General features: G+C 38.8%; 1 protein-coding gene across 1 annotated transcript; it reads right to left on the bottom strand.

Annotated features, from left to right (window-relative positions):
• Nucleotides 1-467: 467 nt before the first annotated feature.
• Nucleotides 468-911, bottom strand: LOC136850988 (protein TsetseEP-like). The gene has a single exon (XM_067124962.1). The coding sequence runs from the start codon at nt 909-911 to the stop codon at nt 468-470; it is 444 nt and encodes a 147-aa protein (XP_066981063.1).
• Between the last annotated feature and the right edge of the window lie 13,966 nt (nt 912-14,877).

Here is a 14,877-nt window from a genome sequence, read left to right on the forward strand (position 1 = left end):
GGAGTTATGCCTATGTCGGGACGTGGCTATCCTGCAGCAGTAGAGGGTTCCTTAGAGATGTTCTGGAAAGGGACCTCTGGAGGAGGCTGTGAGATATCAGGGTGCAAGCACACCCTTGGTCCTGTGGACCTGTCACCATTTGAATTGAGGCCTAAGGGGGCCTTTGATGTTGCTGAAGCTGGCACTGGAGAGTCTAGGCTATCTGCTGCCTCAGTTGCTGCAACAACTGGGGCATCTGAAGTGCCTGCTACCATGTTAGCTGGTAAGGCAGGGATGGGACACTGGCACCTGCTGGCCATGCCTTAGATTTCTCCCGTTCTTCTTGAGCCTCCAGCAAGGCTTGTTGGTTGGCAAGTCAGTGGATCATCTCACAAAGAGATTTGTCTGTCAAGGTCATGTCTACTGAGGACTTGGCTGGTGAGGAGGATGAGGGAGGGCTCATCCCTTGCTTAGAGAGTTCTCTCTCTTTAGAAGGTGGAAGTGGTGCCGCTGTGGATTTGGGATCTGATAGGGTTATTAGTTTTAGCCTTGACACTGGAACTTGGCTGGGACTCCCGTGAATAGAGTTCTACAGAATGCTCTTGCTCAAGCATTGGCACTAGTTCAGGGTTTGACTCAGGTGCAGGCTTGGATTTTGGCTCTGGCACATGTTCTGGCACAGGTTCTGGCACAGGCCCTAGCTCTGGTTCTGGCAGTAGCTCGATGTCAGGGTTAGGCTGTACTGCAGTGCCTGACAGAGAAAGTGGCAGGGTATTTCCTTGGATGGGTATAGGCTGTGGTCTAGGCTGGAAATCACGACCTAAGAGGATGTCATTGCCTCTCAGGAGGGTTTTGGCTGCCCCCAACATACAGGTCCTAATGGCATGGGGTGCTGACACCCTCAAATGGACAGATGGGAGCATTGCCCTCATATGGTTTATATACTGAATGAACAGGGTTTTGCTATCTGAAACCTTGGCACCAGTGGGCACCTAGTCTCATATAATGAGGGAGCTTGGTGCCAGTGTCCCCAAAGGCGGTGACCTCTTGGGATCAATTATGACCTCTGGGAGGTGTGAGAGTGACTGGACCAGCAGCTCTAGGTTGCAGTTTGAAACCAGGCAGTGCTACTAAGGCAATGATGGTGTCAGGGGGCCAGCCGGGACAACCCTTATAGTTTTGGGTGTGTCTGTGTTTCTGGCACACGTTGCAAAATGCACTGTTGGAGTCACTTCTAGGAACCGTAATCATAGGGTTATAAGCAGGAGGCTCTGGTTAGTGGACCCATTGGGTTATGCTGCCCTTTTATTTTTGTACTGGTCTTCAGAATGACCGATTTTGTGGCAATAGGTACATACAATTGGAGAGGAAAGATTTTGCTTGGGCTGGAGCAATGGGGTGGAGGCCGTAGGAGTTATATGACAGGAGTTGGTATAAGGCCAAGAGAGCTCAAAAGCATCAGCCAGTTCACAGTACTCATGGAAAGTGACTGGCTGCTTTTCTGTAATGTAGAGGGCTAGTGGTTCAGGAGCATAGTTCCTGAAATCTGCAATCATTATTTGATTCTTAAGGTCTTCAAACTTTTTGCACTTCAGGGATTCTAGCCAGAGGTTGAAGGTTCATGACCTCTTAAAGAACCAGTCGGACCTGGATTGGCCCACAGCCTTGGGAGGTCTGCGCCATTGCTGGTGCCAAAATTCAGGGGAGAACTTATTGGCATCAGCTAAAGTTCTCTTGACTGCCGTGAGGTCTCTTTGTTCGGCTTCTCCCAGGGTTTGGAGGGTGTACCTTTCAATTCCCTTCATGTATTTAGATAAGATCATGGCCTTCTGGGGGTCCATCACATTGTATTGTCTAAATATGATCTCCACATCACCTGTCCACCTCATAAGATCCATGTCGACCCTTGGTGGGATGAGCTGGATGATAGTGGAGATGGCAGAGGAGGCTGGCCCAGGTTGAGGAGGAGGAGCGTTGGCTTTTGCATCAAGCTGAGCCATCCGGTATTCATGATCTAGTAGCTCTCTCTCTCTCTCTCTCTCTCTCTCTCTCTCTCTCTCTCTCTCTCTCTCTCTCTTCCCATTGCCTTTGTCTCTCTTCTTGTTGATCCGCCCTCAGCTCCCTGGCTTCCCTCATAGCTTCTGCTACATAGTCCTGAATTATGCTCCCTCTAAGCCTAGGTGCTCTCCACATGCTATGATGGTGTCGTCCTCATTGGTGGACATTTTGCTGACATTCTAAAATACAGGTACTGGACCTGCTAAAAGTTGTCAAGTCTTCTCCTTTAGGAATAAGGAAGATGTTTTAGGAGTGTGAACGGTGCTGAACCGCACTCAGAAACTCATAAGAGAGTGTTGGCCATGCAAGCAATTGCACGGAAAGGAAATGAGACTTACAAACTCCCAGTGGCACAAAAGGTGCAGTAAAGGCTTAACAACCAATGAACTGTGGGAAAATACACAGACAAAAGTTGCGACTATCACTGCCTCATCTACATATATGTCAAATAAGCACTTTTTGCTAACTATGGGCCACATAAAGTACAACCAACATAGGCTAAAATAAATGCACCAGTTACTTGAAATGGGGTACACAGGTGTGGCCCACATAGACTAAAATAAACACACTAGTGGCTAGCTATGGGGCACATGGGTACAACCAAAATAAACATAAATGCTCTACTGGCTAGCTATTGGGAACTTGAAGTACAAACAACATAGGCTAAAATAGATAAATAAGTGTGCTACTATCCTGCTGGCAATAAATCATAGATAGGGTTTGTTAGCAACAGAGGGTAGGTCAAGCTCCAGAGGATCTTGGGCAAGCAATTTGCTGGAGAACACAAAACTCTATATAGGACAGTTTATTGTGATATGAAATCAGTGTAACACCTATTTCCCTCTGATGGGCTAAAGATCTTAGCAGTTCTAAAAAGTAATAGCTAACAACCTAGATAAGATTTAAGAAAAAAAGAGAAACCTATCCCTCTCTCTCTCTCTCTCTCTCTCTCTCTCTCTCTCTCTCTCTCTCTCTCTCTCTCTCTCTTGAAGTCTAATGACTCTAATACAATACGACAATAAATTTTCCCTAGCCAATTGTGTATGCCTATCCCACTAACACCAAAAGCAAAAAAATAAATAGCATGTATAAGTTTACATTACCTATTTAATTAACAAAGTTCTGACAATATTCTCAGACTTGCCCTTTGTTTGCATGAATATGTGCTTGGCTAAAATGGACTAACTTTCCTAAATAGAGCAGTGAACAGGATTTTACTTTACAAATCAAAGTAGAGCATGCATTAATCATAAAAGAAATTCTTTAAACACTGTGAATAACTGCAACATCTTGACAAATTTCTATCACTATGCCACACTAAGATTTGCTAACCTGCCTGAGAAAAATCAGTACTTTGGTACATCGTCTGCTAGCTAAAACGGTGCAAGTTTTAAGAGTGCTTGCCTCCTTAGCTGGCTTTTTTTACGCGTTTAATTTACGTTCACATTTTCTTACTTGGGAATTTCTACGTAAATTTAATTACTTTATCTTTAGCAAGGTTGCCAGTGTTACTGGGCCAGCCGTAAAAGCACAACAAGACGCTATAAAATGGCTGCTAGCAAAACAAAAAGAAAACATGAATTAACATAAAGAATGAAATTGCAAACACAAAATATTAAGTTAAATTAGTCTACTTCAAGGCATAATTACACTTAGTGAAAAAACAATTTGATAACAAATAATAACAGAAACTCACAAAATAGTTATAAAACTGGCACGCATGTTAGAGAGGTCAAAATCCCTTGTCTCGTCACACATGGAGCACAAATGAGTAATGAGATACGAGCTGAGATTGTCCTACGTCACACTCGATGAAAACATGCCTCTGAAAGAGAGAGGGGTTGAATTAAACATAGAACTGGCATGTACTGTGGCCCTAACAATATACAGTTGAGCTATCCTAGTTTACTGAAATATTACACCCGATACTTAAAGATTACTGTAGCCTATGTATGCAGGGCGGACAAGGGAAGGGAACAGCCAATCAAAAGTCACTTAAATCACACTTTTCCTAATTGGAATCAAACTAAGTATGCAAAATGATGGATGGCTTTGCATAGAGGAGTTTGTATGGGTCCATGGTGGGATTTGGGATATCGTAGGAGGGAGAGGACATGTGAATATCACTCTATAATAATAATAATAATAATAATAATAATAATAATAATAATAATAATAATAATAATAATAATAATAATAATAATAATAATAATACTACTTTATTTCCAATATTTACATTGGGTATTCATAAAATATAAAAACACAATTAGTAAAATCATCTTACAATTACTCATAATATATGTTACCTTATACATAGAAAAGTTTGTTAAGAATCAACAAATCGACTAAAACTTCAGTAATTAAAATTCATTAATAATAAAAGAATATCATAAAATTAGAAAGTATTTACGTAAAATGTAGTGAGTAAAAATTATTCATCTTGAATATTAAAATACATTATCATAAACCACATAAGCTGTGTTTAAAAGAAGTCATGTACAAATAGTATCAAAATAACACAGTAAAACAAAAAGCATATCTGATTATAAAGGACTAAGGATGTCCTAATTTGTAAATAAAAGCACACTTATCCATAAGTATTATCTAAAACTAAGTGCAATATCTATAAAAAGTACAGTAGTGCCTTCGAGCACTTTTAATATGACCATTACGCATAACGTTCAGAAAACTCACACTAATCGGAACCATTTAGAATTATTTTCTTCAAGTGTTCATTAAAAGCAGTGAGAGAGGATTTTTGTTTAATTTTGGCAGGTACTTTATTGTATAATGCTGGGCCTCGAATACTAAGCTGGCGGGAGCCTATCTCTGTTTTCGCCCTTTCTATATACAGATTTTCCTGCTGTCTAGTAGAAACCCCATTAACTGTATGTACTGTTGGAAAATTATATAACCATTCAGGAGTCATTTTTCGTATTGTTTTGAATACCAGATTGCAGACATCTATGGTATACTTGTCTTTTATCTTTAACCATTCTAATGTTTTGAGGTAAGGGGATATGTGGTCATGTTTTTTTACATTACCAACAGCCACTCGGGCGGCAAAGTTTTGAAGTTTTTGAACTCTTTTCATTTGTGTGGAGCTAGTTACTCCCCAAATTCTTAAACAGTAGTTGATTATACTCATAGCCAGCGACTGAACAACTATTTTACGTGTAGAAGTATCAAATGAGTCTTTTACTCTATTCAAATAAATTAAAGTACCCATCACTTTCTTATAAATTTCATCTATATGCGTTTCAAACGTCATATATCTGTCAAAATAAACCCCAAGATTTTTTACAGCTTTCATGGATTTGATCATATTTCCATTAAAAACTATTTGCACATTGTCTCCAATTTCTGATATATATTGTCGGGAACCTATTAAAATGAATTGTGTTTTTTTCTCATTAAGAAGCAAACCATTAGTTAAGAAGTAGTATTTGGCCTTCTTTAGTATGTATTCTGCCCTATTAATTAGTTCGTCTATTTCATTTACATTTCCTTCGATTAAGATCTGGGTGTCGTCGGCGTATTGGATGACGAGACAGCCGGGTAATGATTTTACCAGATCATTGACATACTCGTATATTACAAAGAGTATTGGGCCAAGAATAGAGCCCTGGGGTACACCAAACTCTACAATTTTTTGAGACGACACAATTTGACCCATTCTAACTGACTGGGACCTGTTATGTAAATAATTCATAAGCCAGAGTGGATCTATATTCAGTGTTGTGCATTTATCAAATAATATATTGTGATTCACGCTGTCGAAGGCTTTGAGAGGTCAAGTAAAAGGAGCAATGAAACTTTTTTATTATCCATGTTATTATAAATCTTATCTGATATTTTTAATAGAGCCGTTTCAGTTGATAATTTTGGTCTGAAGCCGTGTTGACTTTGTGAGATTAGACCATTTGTCTCTAGAAAATCAGTTAATTGAATAGCAATTATTTTTTCCAGAACTTTTGATAATATTGGTAGCAAAGATATAGGACGATAATTAGAGACATCGTCCATATCACCACTCTTAAAGACAGGGATTACGTGGGGATTTTTCCATAAGTCCGGATACTGTTTAGTGGCTATGGATGTGTTAATTATAACTGTAAGGTAAAATGCAATAATGTATAACCCATCCCTAATGAAACGCAAGCTAATCCCGTCGGATCCAAAGGCATTTGTGTTTTTAAGATTTTTTATAATTAAAATGACAGTATTACAATCAACAGGGAATTGGGAGGAGGTTTCTTGATAAAAAGGAGGAAATAAGGTTATAGGATGAAGGAAATAAATCGTGGCTAGTCCTGCACACTGTTTAGACTTACCTGGAAGGTCTCTGTGGCGTTCAACACTTCATAAGCTGCCCACTGGGGTAGCTACACCTGTTATGGGCAGCGTCCTGTTGTTTAGTCAGGCATGACCAGAGACTGGTCTGCTCGCCTTAGGATCTGTGCGGGAATGAACAGTCAACTTTCTCTTCTTGTCTGACCAGCATCTCACAAGATGGCGGATGCTGCAGGTCACATGACACTGCTGATAAGCCTAAACGATACCATAGAACTCACGGCAGTACCAGATAAGATATGGGAATGGTTAATAAGTGAGAAAGTCGGGAATGAGGTTAAGCCTAGCGTTCCGCGAGAATACAAAGACTGAATTAAATGTATTATTTTTCACTGTTCTTTATGACTTATCATGACAGTCCAGAAATATGTCCCCAATAAGAGTAAAATTATAATTATTTTGTATATTTTGCATTCTCAGGCAGTGCTTCACCACAAATGCCTGCATCTGTCAGTATGGCACAGCAAGTGCACAAATACTTCTCCTCCGTCAGTATAGAGACAGACGGCCAAGAGTCTTCCAACTCTTCCTGCTGCCAACCTCCACCACCAGGGAGTGAGATGAAAGTCTAAAGCTGGTGAATGAAATCCTCTCATATTCGAGGATACTGTGCTTAACCAAGTAAATATCATGAACTGAGAGAACTGTGTTGATGTCATGGTATATCTCTTAGACAATTCCGAATTTAAAATATGATACTGCAGTCTCCATAGCAGTTTTGACATCATCTACTCTTTCATTCTATAGTCCATGGAGATATGTTCGAGTGATAAACCTTTGATTCAATACAGTGTTTATTACTAGCATTAGAGGGTCATCATCCATCACAGACTGCGTGCAGTACATTTTAGTAAAGAACTTTCTTTGCCTATTCCGAACTAGGTCCCGCAATGGTAGAAACTGATTCAATATAACATAAATCATTACAAGTAGTTTTCCTAACACCAAGTAGTAGTTTCAGTGTCCAAATATAGTTTCATTATTGGCCTCAGATCAACATTCAGCCAAGACTCACATCCGTACAGAATGGCAGATATTAAAGTAGTATTAAAGACTCTCTTCTTGACGACAAATGGGATATCATTATTCTTACTTAGAAATGAAACAAATTTATTGGCATGTGCCACCCTGGCCTGAGCATGAGCTATGACCAAGGATGACATAAAGCCATCAGCAGTAAAATTTAAACCCAAATAAGTGTACTGAGTGCGCAGTTCCACTGCAAGGTCATCTACCTCAATTGATTCCTGATCCTGTTCTGTCCCGTGGCTAACAAAAAACTTAGTGTTTGCTACATTAATTTTTATACCATAATTATTACAATATTGTTTCATCAAAGATACCTTATTTACAATGCTTATCCTGCTTGTGGCAAGAAGGATCGTATCATCCATCAAAACCAGCAAATGCAGCCATGACTAAAAGACATCAGGATTACAATTTCTTTAACAAGCTTAATAAGGTCATTCATGTACAAAACAAAAAGCAAGCAGGATGAAGAGCTATCCTGACGAACTCCAACTAGTTGTCACATTGGCTGTGTCAATAATGCTGTTCGTTACCCTATATACTACAAGTGCTGCCAGCATCACAGCCCATTTCCCAAGTGTTTCAAGACCCTGTACAACTCTTAAAAATTGTAAACATTTTGCCAATGGACCACAGATTAGTATGCAAGGCAGACATCAATAAAGCATTAAACGATGCAGAAAGAGTGATTAGTCACTCCACTGGGGGCAATTTCAGGACACCAGGAGAGACGCCATCGCATCGGGACCACAAGCTTTGTCTGGCTTAACATTTTCAATTTGAGACTGAACATCTTCTGGGGTTGTTTGTTCAACCAGTATAGGGATACACACGAACGAATATCAACACCAACTAGTTCTACCTCCACTGGCTTTAATATCTCTTCACAAAACTCTTTACATTTCTGATCCGTAGGACAAACATCAGTTTTATTCTCACCTTAGAAGTTACACTTTAGGTCAACAGCCTTCCAAATCTGTGAATCATCATTGTCCCTAAGGAGATGTTCCCAGTGGTCAGTGCACTTCACCTCTACATTTTCACTAGAATTTCTTAGTTCTTTACTTTCTTTATAACACTTCTTAGGGCTACTGTACAATACTTCAGATACATCAAAGGCAAAGTAAGCAATATTGTTATCGTAATTATCAAAAACCAAGTTCCTATCTAAAATGAAATTGGAAAACAAATCGTGGTCAGTACCGTTAATCTTCATTGGTTTTTTCACGAGCTTTTCCTGCTACTCAAACTCGATCAATGATGCACTGCCACCCAACTTGGAGGCACGTTTTAACACATAATCCAAATTAACATTACTTATACACATTTTCAGGCATATTGGGGCATGATCAGATGGCAAATCAGCATTGGATGCACTTGAAACAAATGTATATTTACAACCAAATCTTAACAGCTAATTGATTAAGGAATGCACGAGGTTCCATAAATTCCTGGCATTGGAACGATATCGGATCTTAAGCAAAGCTTAATCCCTAAATGATGGTAAACACGCAAGTGATTGGTGCTGGCTCTCAAAGGGCGAGCTTTAGGAGGAGAGAGCAAGGGAATATCGAGGAAAGTTTTCGGACTGATTCCGATATGAAAGGAAAGCTCTTAGACTTTCTGTCATTTCCGTGAGAGATGAAGTGAGGAAATAAGACAAAGTTTTCTGATTAATTTCGATATGAAGACTGCGCTCTCTTCCTCGTGTGCTTTCTACTACGTATGAGAGAGAGAGAGAGAGAGAGAGAGAGAGAGAGAGAGAGAGAGAGAGAGAGAGAGAGAGAGAGAGAGAGCGGTCCTCCCCACCCCATGATAATGTTTCCAAAGTATAATATTTTATTTAAATATTCATTTCGATCAATATTGTGGATTATCTGTGTACTCAAAAATAGTTAATTTAATTAAATAATTGTTTTCATGCTTTTTATTAATTATTCTTTCAAGTGTTTTTGCCATTCTAATGACTTTGCGTCCTTATGTATTTATCCTTTTCTTTCCTTGTCACCTTCTTTGACACATAAAGAGAATTTTTAAGGAATTTTGTAGCAGCGAAGACAAAAGACTCAGTAATTAATGGTCATCCCAGATAATGAAGGGTAAGATTTTATCTTGTGTGTTACCGCTTCAGTGTTTACCTGGATTTAAAACTTAGACACTCATTATAAGAATTAATTGGCATATGGGTGGAGAGAGAGAGAGAGAGAGAGAGAGAGAGAGAGAGAGAGAGAGAGAACGGGCGCTGACTGGAAAGGAATTAATGATCAAAGTAAATATGCTTTCTTTTCCATTTTTAAATTCACTCAGTCACCTCATAGTCGTTATTTTATCTAAAATATTCTGTTGTGTTGCTTTCTCGGCTTCATCCAAGAGTAGTGTTGTTGCCAACTATATACAGAAACCTTAGGCCTTCATCAGTACCCAAAATATTCATACATTTTTGTGCTCTCTTAAATTTTATCAACCATTTCTTTAGTGTTTCCTTAGCAATAGATAAAAATTTTTTTTATTTATTACTTACGAAAGAGTTTTTGAGTCTTCCATAAATATATGTATACTACGTGGCTCGTCAGAGCGACTAACATTATCAAGGAAAAAATCGCAGTGACTTATCTGGTGCATAGGTGAAAGGACTAACGATCCTCGTCATCTCAAACTCATCCTTTTAGCGACTTTTGATCTGTATCGTCACCTTCGAAGTGACAAATAACCAGGGCAGTTCTGTAATTTCACAGGAAAGGGGTTCACTTAGAGAGAGAGAGAGATATTCTATCATGAATCCTGAAGGGAACATATTGTTATATTTGCCCATGGGCTCGAGTTAAAATTCAAACACGGACGAAAAAATTATCCCATTAATATTTCAGTTCATCATACTTCAGTATATCAAACCTCTTCCTTTTAGGAAGGAATTATGATTCTGAGAGATTTGATTTATACTCTCACCATGCTCTTAAACTCTAAAAAGCTAAAAAAAAAGAAATCACATAACTAAGTCTTATCAATCACCCTTAACACTTAAATCATATCAGTTAACGCTCTCAAAGGAAAATCCAGTGTAACAAATTAAAACCACATTAACCTCCAAGTTTTGGATAAAGCATCTGAAACAGTGCCTTTACCCTTCACATACCTGATGTCCAAATTCCACTCCTATAAAAGTAAATCCCACCTCAGTTTATTGATTCTTATTCTTACACCTGCCTATGAATGTTAGATCATGGTCAGTCTAGACAAGAAAGGGTCAGAGGAAGTTGTCAAATACACTTCAAAGTACTGTAAGGCTTTAATCATTGCTAAAGTACTTCCTTCTAGCTGCATTCAACTTCCTTGAAAAGAAAGCTACAGGATAAGAATTACCCTCAGAATCCTCCTGAGTTAAAACTGCTCCCACTCCAATACCACTGGTATCTACTTAGAGCTGAAATGGTTTAGAAAAGTCTGGAGAATGCAAAGCGGGATAAGTTATTAAAATAGCTTTAAGTTTTTCAAAGGATCTCTCGCAACTCTCACTCCACTTGAAGACCTCCCCCCTTTCAATAGCTCTGTGAGGGGATTGGAAACATCAGAACAAATTTTTAAAAATTTTCTGTAAAAACCAACCAGACCCAAAAATCTTCCGACATCTCTCATGGAACCTGGAACTGGAAAAGACAAACTACTCTGTATGTTAGCCTCTTTTGGGGCTACCTTTCCCAGACCAATCTCATGACCGAGATAATTTACTTTAGCCTTGGAAAACTCACACTTCTTCAAATCAACAACTAATCCAGCTTTCCTCAATGTATGGAATAGGGGCCGCATTCTCTGCAAATGAGTAATCTAATCGTTACTATAAACGACAAGGTCATCAATATAACCAACACATTGCTCATCTCCATACCTACTGGAAACAACAAAATGATAAATAACTCCCAAGGGATCTGCAGGTACCTCACTAAGACGTTCAACCCTGTAAAGAAGGCCAATAATCCATTTGAAATTAATCCATTTAAATGTAGGCTTAGTGAAATTATAATCTTCATCAGCTGCAACTTCAGCTAACTCCTCCTGCTGAAAATGTAGTATAGAATTTCTAACCCAGGAAATATTCTTAATCACCTCAGACTTATTAAGTTCACCAACACCTGTGGCTGAATAATGTTATCTAAATCCACAGCCTCTATTTCAGTGGATTCCTTTTGAGACCTAGCTCTAGCTCCAGTAACCACACTCTCTGGAAATCATTTGGTGTCTCAGTTACCTCTTTATTCTCCCTGCATAAGATAAAATGGGAAAAAGTTCCACCTCACCAACACTAGGTCGTTGGCTAGAATAACATCCACATTCCCAATAGGTAAACTATCAACAACCACTGGTTTTACCAAACCTGAAATATGAGGCATCTGTAAATACATATCCTCTCTTTAGATAACACTGTATTTGGTGAACCACCTAACAAAGCAAAATCCTGTCTTAATTCCTGAAAATTGTTAGGTAATGATTCTCTCAAAATTAGTGATTGAGAGGTACTTTTCAAAACTGGACATTCTCTTTGACACTAAAACAACTGGTTCCTTTTATATGCTCCTTCTTTCCACAATGAAAACAAGCATCTTACTGCTTGTCTTTTTGAGAGAAATATTAGCACCTTTCTCCACCACTCCCTTATGATGAGACCTGGAATTTTTATCTATCATATCATTATTTGTGTAGCGGTTGTTAATACGATAACACTGTTCATGATGTTTCTGCCAACTGCTACCATTCTTATTGGACCTGATAAAGTCTTTACGAGACAATATACACTCGTCCACAGCAATAACTATTTCCTGTAATGAATCCAGTTTTAGCTCTTCAAGGTGAATAGGAAGGTCTTTAGGGGCACAGTTCGTAAATCCTTCCACGAGTATTAAATCTCTCAGTTTGCTAAACTCTGTGATGACCTTAGATTTTAGCCAGTCATCAAAGAATTGTTCCTTAAACCTAACTAACTCAACAAAAGTGACAAAAAGCAATTTCCTATACTCCATAAATTTTTACCGATAGGCTTCAGGAACCAGGTCATAAGTTTTCAAGATAATTGCTCTTATTGTGTCATATTAGTAATTAATTCCTCATTCAAAGTAGCACTTACTTTCTGTACCTTTCCCCTCAACCTACATTGAATTAAAATACCCCAAAAGTCCATAGGCCATTATAATTTCCAGGCTACTTTTTCAAAAGACACGATAAATTCAGAGGCACAATATTCGTCTTAAAGAGCAATTAACTTCAAGGCGCTGTTAATGTCAAAATCATGCAAGGTCGATCCATTCTTAACATTTTCTAGCTAAATTTCATGCCCCCTGTCTCTCTCTGTTTCAGCCATCTACAACCAAATTTTTTTCAAGTTCTAGATATTAGATTTCATACTCATTTATATTTTCAACAGAATTTTTGTAAATAATTCAGATACAGTTTTTCTAGATAGTATTATTATTGTATATTGTTCTGTAGATTTCTACTCTATTTATTAGATTTGCTACTGATTTAATGTTAATTTTAATTGAGGCACACAGTGGAGCAAGGGTGTAAGCTCAACCGTGGCCAAAATAGTCAGCAGCACAACATTTTTCCCCAGGCTTTCCTCTATACATCAGTACTTCATATACGACCTTAGGCTTGAAGCATTATGGTCTAATCTACCATAGGAAACAAGTACTTTTCCACCCTATGGGATGTAGAAACGTGGGCCAACAGACTTCCTTGCGCAAGGGCACCTCTCCGTTGTCCCTTTAGACCTGGGGTAGTACACACAGTGGGTATAGGGGAGTGAGCATTGCCATCTCTCTCCATCCATTTTCCACTCAATCTCAGCAGCCAATGAAAACGCGCAGACTGAGCTAGCGTTTCTATTGGCTTGATGCAGCTCTTATCTTGTGTGATGGGACACAGAGATGCTGTCCCATCCTTTCTCTCTTTCTCCCTTCACTCACTAATGCGCTGTTGTCTCACTCGTGGATAATCTATTATTTTTTTTATGTTTTGCAATTATTTTCATAATAATCCATTAGTGTATTAACTATGGCTGATAGTGATGATAATAGTGATCATGGAACTCATTAGAAATGCTGTCAAGAGAGGATTTCCAGTTGCCAAAATGACACAAAATGACTTTCTCAACTTTGAGCTTCTACAGTAATACATCACAAAATGCACATCTAAAACTACCAACTTGCAGAATGCCAGAGTCATTGTGTATGACTTCAGGTATGGGGAGGGGTATGCCATCAAAAATAACTGTGACATGGCAGACGCTTCTGACGACCATCAAGTCTGATTCATGAAAGGCAGAGGGAAGTACTCATGCAAGGCCTTATACTTGTCTTAGGTAAGACTGCCTTCTAGGTACACCTCCCCCATACCTCTGTCAAAAGAGAAGCTACAAGATGTAAAGGTGTTTATGTTATCATTTTTGTTTATCTTTATTTTGTATAAATGATAATAACACCAGATTTATGTATAGATTAACGGTTTCAAAACACTCCCAGTGCCCTTTAAGTCCAAATTGAGTCCCGATAGGAAGTGGGGTGGGAAGGTGGTGACGTAAAAATAAACAAAAACTACAGATATTGGTGTCTAATCCATAGTTTTCGAGGTCACTGGGATGAATAGCGACTCTCTCCATGCCCTTCAAGCCCAAGTTCAGCCCCGATAGGAAGCAGGGTGAGTAGTGGTGAAATATGAAATTTCAAAAATGCTGGCCAATGTAACTGAAGCCACTATCTTAACACGAATGGGGACGGGGAGAGAGAGAGAGAGAGAGAGAGAGAGTTTATTGGTTGTCATTCAAAGATTTCCCGGGCAGCGCTGGGTTGGTCAAATAGTTCCTAGATAAAAGGGAATATCTGGATAAGAGGGGAAGTCACCATAATAATATATGGATAAAAGGGATAGTCACCACAATAATATATGGATAAAAGGGACAGTCACCACAGTAATACCTGGATAAAGGTGACAGACACCACGGTAATACCTGGATAAAAAGTGACTGACAACTCAGTAATACCTGGATAAAGATGACAGACAGCACAGTAATACCTGGACAAAAGGAAGAGTCACCATAGTAATACCTGGATCAAATGGACAGTCATCACAGTAATGACTGGATAAAGGTAAAAGTCACTACAGTAATACCTGGATAAAAGTGCCAGAAAGCAGAGTAATACTTGGTTAAAGGTAACTGACAGCACAGTATTGCCTGGACAAAAGGGACAGTCACATAGTAATACCTGGATAAAAGGAACAGTCATCACAGTAATAACTGAATATAGGGGGGACAGACAGCACAGTAATACCTGGAATAATAGGAAAGTCACCACAGTAATATATGGATAAAAGGGATAGTCTCCACAGTAATTCCTAGATAAAATGGACAGTCTCCACAGTAATATCTGGATGAAAGGGACAATAAACCACAGTATATATATATATATA

The sequence above is a fragment of the Macrobrachium rosenbergii genome, chromosome 23, assembly GCF_040412425.1.
Source record: "Macrobrachium rosenbergii isolate ZJJX-2024 chromosome 23, ASM4041242v1, whole genome shotgun sequence".
Lineage (NCBI taxonomy): Eukaryota > Metazoa > Arthropoda > Malacostraca > Decapoda > Palaemonidae > Macrobrachium > Macrobrachium rosenbergii.

Excerpts from the sequence above, each read along its gene's own strand:
- LOC136850988 (XM_067124962.1), bottom strand. The coding sequence starts at position 911 with ATGAGGGCAATGCTCCCATCTGTCCATTTGAGGGTGTCAGCACCCCAT.